Genomic DNA, 17,880 nt, shown 5'->3' with positions numbered 1-17,880 from the left:
TATGCATTGCAGATTTAGATAGGTAGCATTCAGGTACCAGGAATTGTTACATGCAAATACATGTGACTTTTTAAAAACCATCTAACGTATATGTGACTTTTTAAAAACCATCTAACATTTACTCTTCTTAGCTTATCAGAGTACCTTGAGTACCACTGCAGGGTGAATCTTCTCAAAAGAAAGTTTTCATATACTGAGTTGAAAGAAAGATGGGAAACGAGAAGTGAAAAATCACCTGGTCACACATATGCTACCATATTATACTGGCACTTATTCAAATAGTTTTATATCAAAGTAAATAAAAATATTCTTCTTGAAGTTTAAGAACCTGAATGCATACCAAAAATTTTTTCAAGTAATTTTCCTAATCTATATTTTATACTTATTTGATTGCATTTAAAAACAGCTTGTATATATGACATATTTTTAGAAACTAGTTGCAATTTTTGGCAACACTTGAATACATCATTTTGTACTAATGTCCTAATATTCGTCCTAAATTTGGACATATAGGCTATTTAAAGTAGATTATTAGATAGAAATTTATGTACATTTAAAATGTTTACTTAGGAGTGAGTGTGTTTAAGCCATTAAGGATCATTGCCATCTGACATACATCCATATCCATATTTCTGCATGGGTTAGTTAACATTGTAAATGACACGTTTAGTTCATGTCTCCAAACTTCTTTAATTTCTGAAAATCTACCAAAACTCAAAGCCAGAAGAATGCTTCACACCATTTGATGCCTTGTCTGAAATGATGAAGTACCTTACAAGTCTATCTTCCTACATATGCCCTCCCCCCAATCAGGTATATCCTTTTGAACTGGATGATATTCTTCCTAGATCCTTCTTTACAAAACTCAAATAAACCATATAAAAGGAAAAGTATGAGCCCAGTATCTTAGAACAACATTCCCAAAAGTCTTAAATTGGATTTTTTTTGTGTGTTTAAATAACGTGTTTTATTATCTCTTGTTAATGATGTACAGCTTTTTAAAAACCAAAATGAAGACTGTACTTGTTGTTTTTAATCAGAGTGAAGACAATGAGGGTACTGTAAAAGAATTGTTGCAAAGAGGAGACAACTTACAACAAAGAATCACAGATGAGAGAAAGCGAGAGGAAATAAAGATAAAACAACAGCTGTTACAGACAAAACATAATGCTCTCAAGGTATTAGAGCTAAAATTATAATATACCTTGCCTGTGGTTTTTTTTCATATGTAAGGTAAACTATATTATGCATAAATAAAAGCTGCTTAAGAATCTTAGTCGCCAGAAAATACATTTTTTTCCTGTTCAATGTGTGTGCTTTATTTAACATTTTTGAGTGATGTCTTTGATTTTGAGAGATGTGTTGCTTAAAAAATTGGGGTTTTTTTTGACTGAGTAGTGCTTGAAAAATATTATAATGCATCCCTCATAGTGTTTATACATTTAATTTTCTAATATAGTTTATTTTTACTTATTTACATTTGTCATGAAAGATCTGCTTAAATGCCAGAATAACCAATTTATATTTTTGTGGGTTTTCTGCTGCCTATATTTTATTGATTTTATCTAGAGGAGGTCCAGTTTTTTGGTAATTGAATATTTGTTTAATAAGGCCTGGGATTTAAAAAAGAATAAGGCCTGGGATTCTACTTATTTTTTTTTTCAATTGCCTTCATTTTTCCTTTAAGAGAGTCACTCTTTGCAACTAGCTAAACATCTACAGAGTCTAATCTCATTTATATAGGAATCCTCAAAAATAATCTTAATGTCCTTGAAGAAGAACTGGCACTCTTGTATTAAGCAGCGGTAGTGTATAGACTCAAGCACCCATGTGACTCATCTGGTTATGTGCAGGAAGAACAGAATAGTGTTGATTTTTCTGTAATAATATTTAGGATGTTCTTGACAAGACACTGAACATGTAAAGAGTTTTGTGAAATAACCTTTTGTTATTTTTATTGTGCTTTCCAATATTCCCTATTGGCATGCATGGCTGATTTTCTAATACTGTTAATTGCCAAGCTTTTCATTGTAAATCACTCTTGGAGAGCTGTGTAGCTATGTGGGTAGATCCACCTAGTAGGTGGATGAAGTCTGCTTTCTGTATGCAAATAAGAGTATAAAACCTTTCCCCATATAGTCAGACAACCAAATAAACACTGCTGAGAATGTAATTACACAATATTGTGCCTGCAAGGAATCCACAAGGAAAGTCTAATTGGCCAGCAGGTGTTCTGGAGGTAACTGCTGATAAATATAGTAAATAGAAAAGGCCTCTTCCTTGAGGGAGTACAAGAGCAAGCCATAATGTGCTCAGAAAATCAGAAAGCTGTGTAATTCACACACTTCCCACTGTGACCAGGCTTTCCGAAGTGTCTACAGTGGTCATATGATGATATGTGTCCTACTGAACAGCAGAGTTTAATGGTTATCTGGCATATCTCTAAAGGAATCTATATAATGTCTCTAAATATCTTCACATATTATGCATCACCTTGTGCTTAGGAAATGAAAGGAGTTTCAGATTTTATGACCACAAGCCCTTTCTCTTGGCAGAGATGTGAGTTGTGTCACGAATAAGACATGGCTCAGCGCTCATTCACGTGGCTTTATCTTGGTACCTTTGAAAAAAGCAGCATTCCATCTGGCTCATCCCAGGCATTTATTACCTCCACAGGAGGTTTAGAAATTCAACTAAAAATGTAAACTGCAGTAAATTTTACATCCTCAATTTTGAACAAAATGGGGAATGAAATTTATATCATTCTTGCAAATAAATGTTAAAAGCGATTATGAAAATCTACTCCACTTGCCAAACTAATCTACACCACCATATTCAGTAACTATATTAACCTGCCAAGTGTCTCCAGTTCTAGTCCTTATGAAATATTTCAAAGAAGGTCAGAACTTTCCAAAACAATGAATATTTCAGCAGTTCTTTGATATTCATTATTTTCTTTTGCTCCAGTTAAATCTGTACATGAAACCCTAATTACTACTGTTCTGAAGAAATGAAAGCTGTATTCTGAGCTCTTACATTCCCTTGTGTTATCATAAAATGGCATTACAACAAATTCTATTGATCGGGGGGAAGACATTGGGTGTGCTTGTAAGGAGCAAGATGATTAATTTCCCCCCTTTGTTGATTTATTAAGCAGTTGCCCTTATTTATCTCATCTCGTTGATTGGAAACCATGCACTTTCCCTTTTCCTTTTAAACTAATTCATCATTTGCATTTGGAACACGATTTGATATAATAAGAGAAAGCTGACCATGGAAGCCTCAAAAGAAAGAGCATTTTTATAATAGTTGTCATTTTCCTGTACAGTCACAGATAGATATCTTTCATACTTCCACATGTATAGCTCAAAACAATTTATATGATAACTAAGATGGTTTTATATTTCTAATCACAAAATATTCACACCTATGAAACATGTTTACAGGGACTGCTAAAAGCATGAATGTAGTTTCTTGGCTATGTAAACTTAGAATTTTGTTGATAAACCCAGGGCTGAAGATACAAATTTTTAGAATTTGTATCTATTATAAAAGTCAAGTACAAACTCATTAAATTTGTGCAAGTATCTAGCTAATTCATTTGTATTCATATACTAAAGTATTTCACAGATACTACACGATAATTTAGTTGACTCATTTAGTCAATTAAATATGACAAGATTTCTAAACAAATTTGAACATGCCAGGAGGAGATATACTTTAAGTGGGTTGTCTAGTTTTCTTAGCTTTGTGTCAATAGATCCTGCCACATAAATACCTAATTTCGTCATCTATTTGTATACCTAGCATTTAAGAATGTGAATTTAAGTGAAGCTGTACAAGGAGATGAGGGATTCATTATTTGTAAATAACTACAGCCAGAAGTGTACTATACATATATATTGATATTTTAATAATATCTGCACCATGAACAGGATTTGAGGTCTCAAAGAAGAAAAAAGGCTCTAGAAATTTCTCACCAGTGGTATCAGTACAAGAGGCAGGCTGATGATCTCCTGAAATGCTTGGATGACATTGAAAAAAAATTAGCCAGCCTACCTGAACCCAGAGATGAAAGGAAAATAAAGGTAATGTTGTTTTAGAATGTCAATACTAGATTTTATTGCTACAGTTTAATTTCTTTACTTAACATGTGTGGATCGTATTTAAAATGGTTGATGTTATTGTTTCCTCTTTTAGCGTTCTGATTTGCTGCATTTCCTTGTATTGTGTTTTGTTATGGTAAATGTATTGTATTAAGTGTTTTTTAATTGACATAATGTGGAATGAATAAAATGTTTTATTTCTAGACAATGTAAAATGAATTAAGAAATGTCGTATGTTTTCTGGTAAAATTGTAATTGACTTTGTGTATCTTTGTTCCAGATGAACAAATGACTTATCGGTCTGTGGACGACTTCTTTCTCATGTTAGCACATTCATTTCATCAGAGCATCTTCACACATCAGTGTCAAATCTCTATAGATTGATTTGCATATTGTCCGAAGATGTGTTTTTCTGTTATTATTTTACACTTTTTATTTTGCTTCATTCTCTGTTGAGTTCCTCAAAACTTTAACAAGAAAATAAATAACCACTTACCCTCTAAATTATATTCTATGTGGATGGTCCCTAATAAATAATGAGTAGTCACTCCAATTTGGGTCAGCCCCCAAAACACCAAAGGAATTGAGAAGAAAGAAAAATGTTAGATGAATTTAAATATTTTCTTAACTAGAATATCTCAAACTGAGCATTCACAGGATAACTGAAATAACATTTGGATTCTTGGGTGAAGATGACAGTGATGGCTTCCATATTTGTAAATTATGGAACATGACAATAAAATGACAACAGCCTTTGAAATTTCTGAGAGAAGTATGTGCTGCTTGCAGGTTGGTTGATGTGGTTAGCTAACTGCCCTGGGCCCTGTATTGATTTTGCTCAATAGGAAATTGATCGTGAATTGCAGAAGAAGAAAGAGGAGCTGAATGCAGTGCGTAGGCAAGCTGAGGGCTTGTCTGAGGATGGGGCCGCAATGGCAGTGGAGCCAACTCAGATCCAGCTCAGCAAGCGCTGGCGGGAAATTGAGAGCAAATTTGCTCAGTTTCGAAGACTCAACTTTGCACAAATTGTGAGTTGTTACTGGCAAACCCACGTTATGTGTTTGCAACTACTACCCTAATAACAGAGGCCTACTAACAAACGGAAAAAACAAAAACAACTGGGTACAATTTCAGACTTCTAGTATGTATTCTGAAAGTGAGCAGTTTCCCCTCACTTTGGGCTTCTGCAACACTAGTGGCTAATTTTTCAGATTAAAAACACAATAAATTAAGCACATAAGGAGCAGCCCCTTTATCAGAAATGAAAACTGCATCTTAATTTGTTTTGCCACATCATTTTTTTCATAACATTGGCAATGTGAATTTGTCAATTGATCATACATTTACATTACTTCAGTGTCTAATCCAAAAATATGTATTGCTTTTCTGAGACCATCCCATGCTAATTTTACTTTCTTAATGTATACATGGTAAATAATAAATCTTTTGTGAGACATCTTCTTATATCAAATTGCGTAAGGACCTTATCTCATTGACTTAATAGTAGTTTAGTCCTCGTATCTGGCTTAGCTACATAATGGGTTAAAAAGCTTTTAGAACTGGATGCCTAGTAAGATGGTTTACAAGTGAGAGCAGATTGAAAAATATCAAACATTGTGACCACTGAAATATTACAAGCCAAAGGGAAAAGGAACAACTGTTCTTCTTTCAAACAACTGGATGGAAATTTGGTGATTTTCTCCTTAAAAAGGCAATTCATAATCTTAAGTTTGGTCTTTTTAGCTGTTTATTTGTACTAGGGTATGAACCATAGGATTTTTCTAACAAATACATTTTTTGTTCCTATTCTAAAATATCATAAAGTGAAGAGGAATGGTTACTTCTATGTAATTATGTAAAAATAGTGCTTCTCACAAAAAAAGCATGTTAAAGTCTGGGAAATATGGATTTCTTATTATGTTAAGTTGAATCATATGAAACCAACAGAAATATTCAATAGTTTTTGACCTATGTAAATGACAATTTCATTTGTTTCAACTTTCAAATGAGACATTTTGGGGAAATTTTTTATGTGATATTGTTGATTCCATTTAATATGTGGTATTTTAAAAATATGCCTTAGCAAAGATTTTATTAGCATATAATTGTGCTATGCTGCTTATTAAACAAGGGAAAATATGCCACATATTATTGTTTCTTCTTTTTACAAAATATTAGAAAAATCCATGAATACACTGTTTTCGATGAAATCCAGGGCCCTAAAATTTAATAGCAGGTGAATATTCTGAAAAGTTGGAAAAAGTAATATAATATATTGAGACTATATTACATTTGAAGTCCAATTCCAGCTGATTGCACATTTCAGCCTATTATCCTTCCTATTAGATGTTATGAACATAATATGTCATAAATCACTGAAGCCTACACTAACAGAAAGCCTGTGTCTGTGGATACAAAATAAATTGAAAGATTAAGGCAACCATAAAGAAAATTCAAGTAAAATATTTTCACTGAATTTAATAGATCATTCAGGGAGAAGTCCCTTGCTTTGATTTATATGACTACTAACTAATTTCTCCATTCCAATTTTCCCCATATCTTGACACATCCTAGATGCAGGATTAGATTTCTTTACAAGCTGGTCAAGGTAAGTTATTAAATTTTATAGTTAAATGGACACAGGATCAAAAATCTCCACAAAGCATCCACTTAAAATGTCGTTACATCCTTATACATAAGGGGCTCTCAACACATATTTGTAAAACATAATGATGATTGGTAAAATAAAGCAAGGACATGTAAATCAGCATAAAATTTTAAAAGTCATTGTAAAATGCTAAGATATATTTTCTGCATAAACTGTTTCTTCTTGATTTTCTGTCTGAGAGAACAAGAGTTGAGAAGGTGCCTGGAGTGGGGAACATATTTTTTTTAATTTTATTTATTTATTTGAGAAAGAGAGAGAGAGGGAGTGTGTGAGAACAAGTAAAGTGATGAGCAGAGGGAGACAAAGAGGGAAAAGTAGACTCCCTGCTAAGCATGGATCCTGATGGGGGCTCCATCCCAGGACCCTGAGATCATGACTTGAGCCAAAGTTAGACGCTTAACTGACTCGGCCACACAGGCACCCCAGAAATATCTTTTTCATGTGAACTCTGGGTTTTGTGATAACAGAAGGAATAACAATATGTATGAAGAACAATCAATATTACAATTATATTTGGCTTTGAATTTTAATTAGGTCTAAAAGAATATAGATAGATAGATAGATAGATAGATAGATAGATAGATAGATAGATGATAGATCGATCCAAGATGTATCTTTTTATTCCACTGATTACTAATATATATTGAAAAACTGATTTCACATATCTACCAACCTGATTAAAGTCATCTTTCCCAATTATCGTACAATGAAGCCACAAGTGAACAGCTTAACCAAAAGTTATGTTTGGAATGGTAAGGCTGATGCAGCACAGGTGGTCATAACTGCAGTATTCTTTACCTCCCCCGGTACCCCTTCTCTCTTTCTCTTATCTTTCATTCTCCCAGTTTTCCCTTTCTATTCTTTCTAGATGTAAATTCTAGACTTCATTTGGACTTACTGATTTTCAGTTAGTTTTACACATCTTAGGAGTAAGAGTTCAGGATTTCAGAAAGTACTGTTAAGTGCTTAACATTTGAGAGTTGTGTTTAAAATGAGACATTAATTTTCCTCATTTCAGAGAGAAAAGCTTAAAAATGGACTAAGCAGTGTCAAAATTGTATATGTCAGGGATTATGGCCACGTCAGAGCTATACATGGCAATCATAAAGCTCTGACAAGTTCTGGAACTTTGAGCCATGAGGCAGTCCTGGACCAGACGGGAGTGCAGACCAAAGCAGAGTAGAGAGTATCTCCAAATGATGGTCCTCAGGACAATCCTAGAGTCCACAAAGAAGGGAAAACAGATTTGGAGGAAGCAGGTCAATTTTTCTCTAAGTATTCAACAGTTTGGAGCCCCTGTTATAGTTAGGAATAGAGGACATTTTTAATTATACTTCCTATTGGCTTGCAGACCTGGCTGATCAGTGGAGACCAAACAATGATTGTAGACTGAACATAAAGAATTTTTCTGTAGGTTGTTTTATAACACCTGTGAGGTCTCATACAAAGGGTGCTCCCTGGGATGAACAGCCTAGAATGACAATCCTGGTTCCTAGGTCTGCTCATGAATAAATAAATATCTTTTGGCCTGATTTCCCTTATCTGTACAATGAGAATATGGACATTGGTGATAATGAAATGTGGTAGTATTTGTAAAACACCTGCTGTATTATACAGACTCAGTGAATTCAGGTTTTTCCTTCTTATTTCTGTATAGAACACTGGAAAAGAGACATTTTTAAAAAAATTTTATGTCTTTATAGGCTGTTAAGATGATTAGACTCAGCATATACCATAGATTGATAATGTTATTCACAACAGATAAATGTATTTATCAACAGATAGATTACAAATTAGATTCCATCATCCTTGAACAGGTAGTTGTATCTAGAGTCACAAGGTACTTGCAGAAAATTTTGTGCAAAGCTGGTGATTCTACCAAAGTAGACATAATTCCCTATAAACATGTCAATAGTTCTCTAAGTTCTTATCTCCTACAGAAAAGTAGAAAAAGAGATAAGAAAACCCAAAGGCTTTGAAAATTTATTAATAGAAAATTATGTGTAATTTTTATTAAGCATAATTGTAGCATTTGAAAGTTAATATCCCAGAACCCAAGAAAATGCAGCCAAAAATTACACAAAGAAAGTACCCCCACAATCTAGGGCTCATGTGGAACTCCTAAGCAAAATAAGCTCACAGACTAAAATTACAGTGGATATGAAAAAATTCTTTTAATGGATGATGTTAACAGATGCCAAAAAATAAAAGGAGAATGCACATCTGAGGAAATTAGAGATAAGAGAACAATCAGAAAAGGACATTAAAATAAGTGTTTACATTTTTTTACATAATTGGAGTTTTTTTAATGTTCAAAAAGATTTTTAAAGAGGATATAATGGAATTCCTACAATAAAAATAGGCCTTTTTGAATAGTGAACAGGAAAGTTTGAAAAAATAAGAAGTTTAGAGATTAAAATGTGATCATTAAAATAATAACTCAAACAGCTTTTTAAATAGTGGATTCATCATAGAAGAAAACTGAATATTTTAATTGAAGGATATTGAGGATAATTTTGCTTTGCTGAAAATACTGGAATATGTAGATAATGCAATAAAAAGCTCATATATATACATGAAAAGAGTTCCAGATTGAAAAAGTGGAGAGCCTGGAGGAGAGACAATATTTTATATAAATGACTGACATTTAACAAAATTGAATAAGTCTCAGTTTACACGAGTCCTCAAGTTGAATAAAGCTCAATTTACATGAGTCCTCAAGTTGAATAAAGCTCAACTAGACTGTAACAAATAAAAACAAGTTACACCTAGCTAGATTTGAGTGAAAATCGGAACATCAGTGATCAGGAAGGCATCATAATAGCTACTGAGATTGCCTACAGCGTGGCAAAATTGACAGTAGACTTTTCATCAAAAATAGATATATTAGAAGACAATGGAATAACATCTTTAGTATGTGAGGCAAATTTTCAAATGTCCTGTAAACTGTGATTCAAGAGTAAAGACAAAATATTTTTTGGGCAGCCCGGGTGGCTCAGTGGTTTAGCACTACCTTCAGCCCAGGGCGTGATCCTGGAGACCCGGGATCGAGTCCCACATCGGGTTCCCTGCATGGAGCCTGCTTCTCCTTCTGCCTATGTCTCTGCTTCTCTCTCTCTTTCTTTCTCTCTCTCTCTCTCTCTCTCTGTGTGTGTGTCTCATGAATAAATAAATAAAATCTTTAAAAATATTTTCAGATACAAGTATTTTCAGATAAATAAAAACTATGAGAATTTATTACCTATATATTCTTGCTAAATTACTAAACAATATGCTAGTGTAAAAAAAGGAAAATGAATCCAGAAAGAAGGAGCAAGCTATATAAAGCTATCTAGAATTCTATATATAGAGGGATTTTTATAAAATCTTTTACTCAGCCACTAAAATTATATATAGCAAGTGCTGAAAAGGAAAACAGAAGGCTATGAGAATTTAGAAGTGATTTGTCTCAACTTACAGGAGAATACAATAAATCAAAAGCTCATTGTAAAGGGTCACAACAAATAGAAGGTTTGTGCCCAATATGTTCAGTGTGAATTATTGCTAATTATGTTTCTAGGAAGAAAAAATATATAGTAAAAACTTTTGGAATAAGTATACATACATGAACTGTCCCAGGAATGGGAGCAAAAATAATGCAAACATCAGAGTAACAGATGGAAGAGAAATGTCCCTTTTCGAAATACAACAACTCCACCTGCCCTGGATATCCTGTAGTCTCAAAGACCAAGTAAATAATGGTGATATTCAACATTTTATATCTAACAACTTCTTCAACTTCTTTTGGATGCCTAACAGATATGTCAAACATAACATACCCAAGTCAAGAATTAACTGTCTTCTCTACATAATTTGGCTCCTACCAAGTTCCCTGGGTGTTACCTAAATTACCCTGTCACTTAACATCAAAGACCTAGACCTCATCTATGATTGCTCTTTTCTCTTGTATTATCCACGTAATTCATTTCAAATGCTATTGGTTCTACTAACAAAATACAGCTTTAATCAGACCACTCAGTATCTGCCTTGTGAAAAGCCTAGTCTACAGCATAATCATCTCTCATCTGGGTTACTTCAGCAGCCTCTAATCCTTGCTTCCAGTCTTTCCCCACCTACACTATATTCTTTCTGGTTCAGCCAGAGTGCTCCTAAAGCATAAATAAGATTCTCTCAAGCCACTGATGCTCATTACCCTTTCAATGAATTCCTAGGAGATTCTACATGATTTGGTTTCTGCCTATCCTATTGCTCCAACTTTGTCTCTCCTTTTGCCATTCTCCTGTTATACAGGCATAAAAATTCCTCCTCCGTACCTAAACACATCAACACCATTTCCATTTCAGGGCCATTGTATGTATTGTGCCTTCACGGAATATTTTTCACCTAGACTTTTACGTGGGTGCTATAAATCAACCATCCTTCCATTTAGCAACAGTAAACATTTAGTGTAACTTTGATGTATAATCTGAACAGGTAATACTTAAGAGTGTTTATTTTATGTTAAAATACTTTTTATACTTCATATAAGTATGCATTTCAATTGGGAATTTAAGATGACTCTCTGGAGCAGCAGATTTTGTAACAGTTACTTCCAGAAGCATTATCCTGAGAAAAGACAAAGTTGTTGAAATTTAACACTGAGGTGATGGGGTGAATTTGAGAAGGATTGCAATACTGTATTGTAAAGGATGGCTTTTAGTGTATCGGAATAAATTACAATAAAGTATGTTGACAACATTAGAAGTACATATTTCTAAAATATGCAAGTTCTTGAAAAGTTGATAGAAAATTAGTTTTGGGGGATCCCTGGGTGGCTCAGTGGTTTGGCACCTGCCTTTGGCCCAGGGCGTGATCCTGGAGTCCTGGGGATCAAGTCCCGCATAGGGCTCCCTGCATGGAGCCTGCTTCTCCCTCTGCCTGTGTATCTGCCTCTCTCTCTCTCTCTCTCTCTGTGTGTGTGTGTGTGTGTGTGTGTCTCTATGAATAAATAAATAAACTCTTAAAAAAAAAGAAAATTAGTTTTGTCAGTAGATTCACTTTAAATGCTAAAGAAATGTATTATATAAATTAGTCCTTTTTTTCAAGATTTTACTTATTTGAGAAAGAGCCCACAGATGCACAAGCAGAGGGAGGGGCAATGGAAGAGGGAGAATCAGACTCCCCGCTGAGCAGGGAGCCTAACAAGGGGCTTGATTCCAGGATCCCAGGACCCTGTGAGATCATGACCTGAACTGAAGGTAGATGGTTAACCAACTGAGCCACTCAGGTGCCCCTATAAATCAGTCGTTATGTGAATATTTTTATAAGATGAAAACACTTATATAGTGTGAGCATTCCTCTACTTTTTTTTTCCTCTACTAACTTTTAAAAATTGTTTGAATATGAATAGAACTTTACATCTCTATAAAGAGCTTTCACATATATCGAGATTGTTTCCACTAATAAGCCTCTTGAGTATGATTTTCATTGTCATTTTATGGTAAATAAAATTTAAATGAGGTTAATTATAATGTCTAAGGGCACATGTAAGCAGTGGAAGATAACACTCTTGAACTCCATGCTTCCTGAAATACTATGAGAGTTATTCAAAAGAAAGAAAAATATCTAGTGTCCAAATAAGTTTGAGAAACACTGAATTAAGCAAAGTTTCCTTACTACAGAATTTTGCAGGGCTTTTGATATGCAAATGTGATTATGAATTTCTACAAGGGGAATAGATTCTGCAGATTTTCACATCTGGATAGTTGTAGTACAAAAGGGGAAATTTCACTTCAGTTTTATGATAGGATTCCTGCTCAAGTAGTTGTGAAGAACTAGTGTTCTTCAGGAAAAAAAAATGAGAAAAGCATCGCTGTACCATTATGCTTTTGTTACTTTGGATTTTCTTAAAATACAGTGTTGCTTTATAAGAAGAGTAACCACAGAGCTGACTGCCATTGCCTAATGTAAAATAATATGTGAACCTAGATTTGATATTCCATTATTCATTTTTGATAGATTTTCTCCTATCACATAATGATAACGAATTAATTTTGAGACTAATGGGGAAACATCCTCTTTGCATAATTGCCACGTGGATTTCTTTCTTTGCCTTGAAATAATAACAAAGATTGTCAGCTGCCAATGCAAGACCTTTGGAGAATTTGGGAACATGGATAATTTTTTTAGAGACAGAATGTTCTTTAGTAAACAGAGTTGTAAATGTATAAAACTAATAATGGTTGCTAAGGGAAATGAACCAGGAGGTAGCTGCTTATAAAATTTTCCTTCTCTTGGCTTCGATTTTGTTTGTAGTAACATATCAAAAGAGGTAAGAATTAAATAAAATAAATCAAGATTCTTTGTCTCCTAGATTATTATCATAATAGTTACTGCCATTTCTATAGTAATTTTTTTCAGTCTCTAGCTATGTAATAGAATCAGATTAATGGTTGTCTGGTAGAGTATGTTCAGCTAGAATCATCTTCCAGGAAACTGACAGACTCACAGATTCCCTCATCCCTTTTTTTCAAATGTAAGGAAATTCTGAATAAAATATAATTTTAAAACAGTTTTAAAGACTTAGCTGAGCTCAAAATATATAACAGAAACTTCCTTCCCTCTCTTTACCATAAATGAGCACATTAACTCATGTGATAGTGAACCTGGATTGAGGGTCCCATAGTTCAGAGAAAGTTTTGAAGACCTTTTACATGTGGCCCTTATATGACATCTAGTATAGAGATGTAAAGGAAAAACCCACTTTAAACAATAGAATCTTCAAGTCTTTACTCCATGTAGATGGGAAATAGATAAATCCTACACATAAGCAAGCCCAATTCTATCTGCCAAGGATTCTGGCTGGAGAAGAAAAATCTTTGATAATTAAAACTCAGTGTGGGAGGTCTGAATTTATATACTAACCATAAGTCTCTAGATTCCTTAACTGAGAAATTAACATAAAATGGGTCCCAGATTGGTGAAATCCGTGAAGTCTTCTTCCACAATCATACAATAAATCATTCTTTCTAGAGTTCCACATTCACACAAACACTAAATATTTATTCAGTACAAAATATTACAACCCATACGAAGAAATGAATCCGCGGTGACTTAGAGTCAACTAACATCACAATCAAGAGAATTAGTACTTCATAAATTTAAAATAATAGAAAACCACTGGATATATTAACTATGCTGAAAATAAGGAAGGGATAAAATAAGCATTAATTTATAAAGCCACCGTACACAGGAAAATACAAAGATACTTGTGATGATAATACATCAAATAAAGCTTATGGAAACCAAAAACCAATCATTGAAATAAAAAACTAAGTGTATGTGTTAAACACCAGATTAAACAAATGTGAAGAGGAAATTAGAAACTCATTATGGTAAAATGATCAGAATATACCACATAAAAATAAAAAGTACGGAAAATATGAAAGTCTGAAAGAAAATAAGAAGCGTTATGACTAATATAATTACAAAAAAGGAAGAAAGAATACAGGAGACACAATATTTCAGGTACAATAGCCAACAATTTCTCAGAACTTAAGAAAGACATCAGCCCACAAACGGAATACATTGGTGTCTCAACCAAGATGAATTAAAAGGAGTATGTCAAAACACAGAGAATATATAAATACCCTGTTAAAAAACAGAGCACAGATGTATGTCAACACAAGTGACTTATTTGTGTTTTTAAAGATTTTGTTTATTTATTATTCACAAGAGACACAGAGAGAGAGAAGCAGAGACACAGGCAGAGGGAGGAGAAGCAGGCTCCCTGCGGGGAGCCCAATGAAGGACTAGATCCCAGAACTCTGGGATCACGCCCTGAGCCAAAGGCAGATGCTCAACCACTTGAGTCCCACAGGCGTCCCACAAGTGACTTATTTAATTGAAGGTTCTGATAAAAATATTTCCAAATTTCTATCATATTGTCATTGCAAAGTCAAAACAAGGCCACCATTTATGAAATAGGTTCTACCTGTATTAGAAGAACTGATATTTTTTTGTAATTTTTATACTTGGAGCAAGAAAACCTAGGATTATATCCCGCATCTCTCATTATCCATGCAACTTTGACTAGATATTTGAGTCTCAGGATAAAATTAGTGACTTATTTCTTACAGAATTAAAAGAGATAATGAACCACCAAAAATGTTGAAGGACGTCCCAGAATATTTCTATTATGGTCACTGGTTGGAAGGACAGAATACACAAAGGTCAATGTCCAGAGCTCATAGTGATAGGGGTCACAAAAAGCCAAAAGCCAAAAATTTAAGTTGCTCTGAGCAGCTAGTGTCAAATAAACCTAACAAAAGCAAGAACAAATCTTTCTTATGTAACACTGCTTAAACCTAAACTTTATTATTCATTTTAAATTTATTTATTTATTTATTTATTTATTTATTCATTCATTCATTCATTCATTCATTTATTTATTTATTTGAGTGAGAGAGAGTGAGAGAGCAGGAGATGGAGGGGCAGAGTGAGAGGGAGAGAGAATCTCAAGGAGACTCCATGCCCAGCGTGGAGCCTGATGCAGAGCTCAATCCCAGGACCCTGAGATCATGACCTGAGCTGAAGCCAAGAGTCAGACACTTAACTGAATGCACCATCCAGGTGCCCCTAAACCTCAACTTCAAATAACTCCCACAGATGAAGTTCCAAAAGCATGTGGTTAGAATTTAAATGGCAGTTCACACAAGGAAACAAACAGCAGAATACAACTCCCAAAGACAGAAGATAATGAATTAATGAGATACAGAATGCAAAACAAATGTTTAATATTTTCAAAATAGTAATAGTTTGCATCAAAAACAGGAATTAGGGACAAGGGACGGTAATAAAATAATGATCGCGATGTTTTAAAAAGAATCGAATAGAACTTCAGAATTGAGTAGAACTTCAGAAATTAGAAATGTAACAAATAATTTAGTGTACACGTTAAGCATCAGATAGAACAGATATGAGGAATTAGAAAAAAATGGAAGATAGATAAAATAAATTACTTAAAATGCATGAAGTCAAAACATAGAAACGTGAAAAATAAAAGGATAAAAAAGGGAATGAGAAGGTCAAATATACAAGGAGAGAATGGATAGTCAATACTTGAAGTGACAATTGCTTAGAAATATCCAAAATTAATGAAAGTCTCAATAATCACACTGGAAATCAAGCAAATCTCAGGCAGGAAAAAATAAAAAACAAATGCACCCATATATCTTCATAATGAATATGAAAAATTCCAAAATAAAGAGAATTTTCAGTACAACTTTAGAAACAGATTACCTAAAATGTACTAACATGTATAAATAAATGACAGCAAATTTTCAAGCAACAATAAAAGCCAAAAGGTGGTAAGATAATGTCTTCAAAAATAATGAGACCTAGAATTGCATATTTATAGAAACTTAAAAAAAATAACACTGAGGGACGCCTGGGTGGCTCAGTGGTTGAGCGTCTGTCTGTCTTTGGCTCAGGGCATGATCCCAGGGTCCTGGGATCGAGTCCTGCATCCAGCTCTCTGCAGGGAGCCTGCTTCTCCCTCTGCCTGTGTCTCTGCCTCTCTTTCTGTGCCTCTCATGAATAAATAAAAATTAAATACAAAATAAAAATAACACTGAAATAAAAATCTTACCAGACAAAAATTGAGTTTCCTAGTAGGAGATCCTCACTGCACAGTCCTCAGGGTTGTTGGGGTTTTTGTTTTGTTTTTTAGAATTGGCCATGGTTAAAGTTATTCAGTTATCCTTCCATACATCTTCATGTTGTATTAAAATAATTTTATATCCTGAACTTTTACTCAACATTGTGTCATCTCTGTTAGTAAAGATAAGTTCTGTAAACATTTTTAAAGCCTACATAATATTCCATGGCATATTTGTTTCTCATGGTGGGTTTCTAACCAGAATGCAAATGACCCGAGATTAAAGATTTGAGATGCAAAGAAGAATGATGAGCAAATATTAAACAAATGGAGAAACCTAAACAAACATTTACTAAATGTAAAAGTATCCAATTTATTTATTAAAAAAGAAACAGAATGGCAACACCTAGATGTCAGTGATGTTAGAATAGAGAGGGAGAGTGCTTGGAGTTCTTCACCTTGTTTACTACCTGCTTCTCTGGATGCTCTTTGACAGCCTCTGTTGATGCTCCCTCCTCCTCTACAGTTGAAATAATGTCTAGGTTCTCAGTCCTTGGACTTTTTATTTTTATTTAAGGCTTTATTTATTTGAGGGAGAGACTGAGCATGAGCAGGGTGGAGGGACAGAGGAGGAATAGAGGTTGAGAAGCAGGCTCCCCTTCACACTGGGAGCCAGATGTGGGACTGGATCCCATGATCCTGAGATCATGACCTAAGCTGAAGGCAGACGCTCAACTGAAGGCAGACGCTCAAGTGACTGAGCCACCCAGGTGCCCCTCATTTTCCCTTTTCTATTTATACTCCCTGCTTTGTTCTTTTCATCTTGTCTTGTAATTTTAATGTCAGATACAACTACATGACTTCTACATTTTTATAAACCAGACTGTTCTTCTCCCCTGAACTATAGTGTTGTCATAGTGACAACACTGCCATTTCAGTTTCAGGTCAAAATCTACCTTTGTTTTCCTTTACTCATTCTCAACACAGTGAACGGACACATCACTTGAAAATATAAATCAGGGTTGTATTTATCTACTCGGAATGCTCCAGTGGAGTCCCATCTATTTTCAAATGAAATCGACAATCCGTATATTAATTTCAAGGGATATATGGCCTGACTCCTTATTCCCTCTCAGGCCTTATTTCTTAATACTTTATGTCTTGTTCACTGTACTCCACCAACATTGGCCTTTTCACTCTTCCGGGAACATGTCTGGCATGCTCCCTCAACATTGTGTTCCTTACACATAGAACACTCTTCCCCCAGACATCTGCACAGGCCCCTCCGTATCTGCCTTCAAGTCTTGATTTGAAAGTGTTCTGAGTGAAACACACACACTTGCTCGACCACTTCCCCACTTCATTTTCTATACAAAATGCACCACCAGGAAAGTTAAAAATGTTTCCGTTCTTCATCTTATTATCTATCTCTCTCTGGAGAGTGAAAGCTCCAAAAATGCATGAATTTT

General features: G+C 34.4%; 1 protein-coding gene across 1 annotated transcript in view; it reads left to right on the top strand.

The window, feature by feature from the left end:
* DMD (dystrophin) overlaps positions 1-17,880 on the top strand; it is a 2,084,073-nt gene that overhangs the window by 886,616 nt on the left and 1,179,577 nt on the right. The window contains 3 exon segments of the mRNA NM_001003343.1: positions 1,041-1,178; positions 3,936-4,088; positions 4,952-5,134. Coding sequence (NP_001003343.1) covers positions 1,041-1,178; positions 3,936-4,088; positions 4,952-5,134 — 474 coding nt within the window.

This window comes from Canis lupus, chromosome X, assembly GCF_011100685.1.
Source record: "Canis lupus familiaris isolate Mischka breed German Shepherd chromosome X, alternate assembly UU_Cfam_GSD_1.0, whole genome shotgun sequence".
In the NCBI taxonomy this organism is placed as follows: domain Eukaryota; kingdom Metazoa; phylum Chordata; class Mammalia; order Carnivora; family Canidae; genus Canis; species Canis lupus.
The sequence above is the reverse complement of the archived record's forward strand: the minus strand, read 5'-3'. Positions and strand labels throughout refer to the sequence as shown.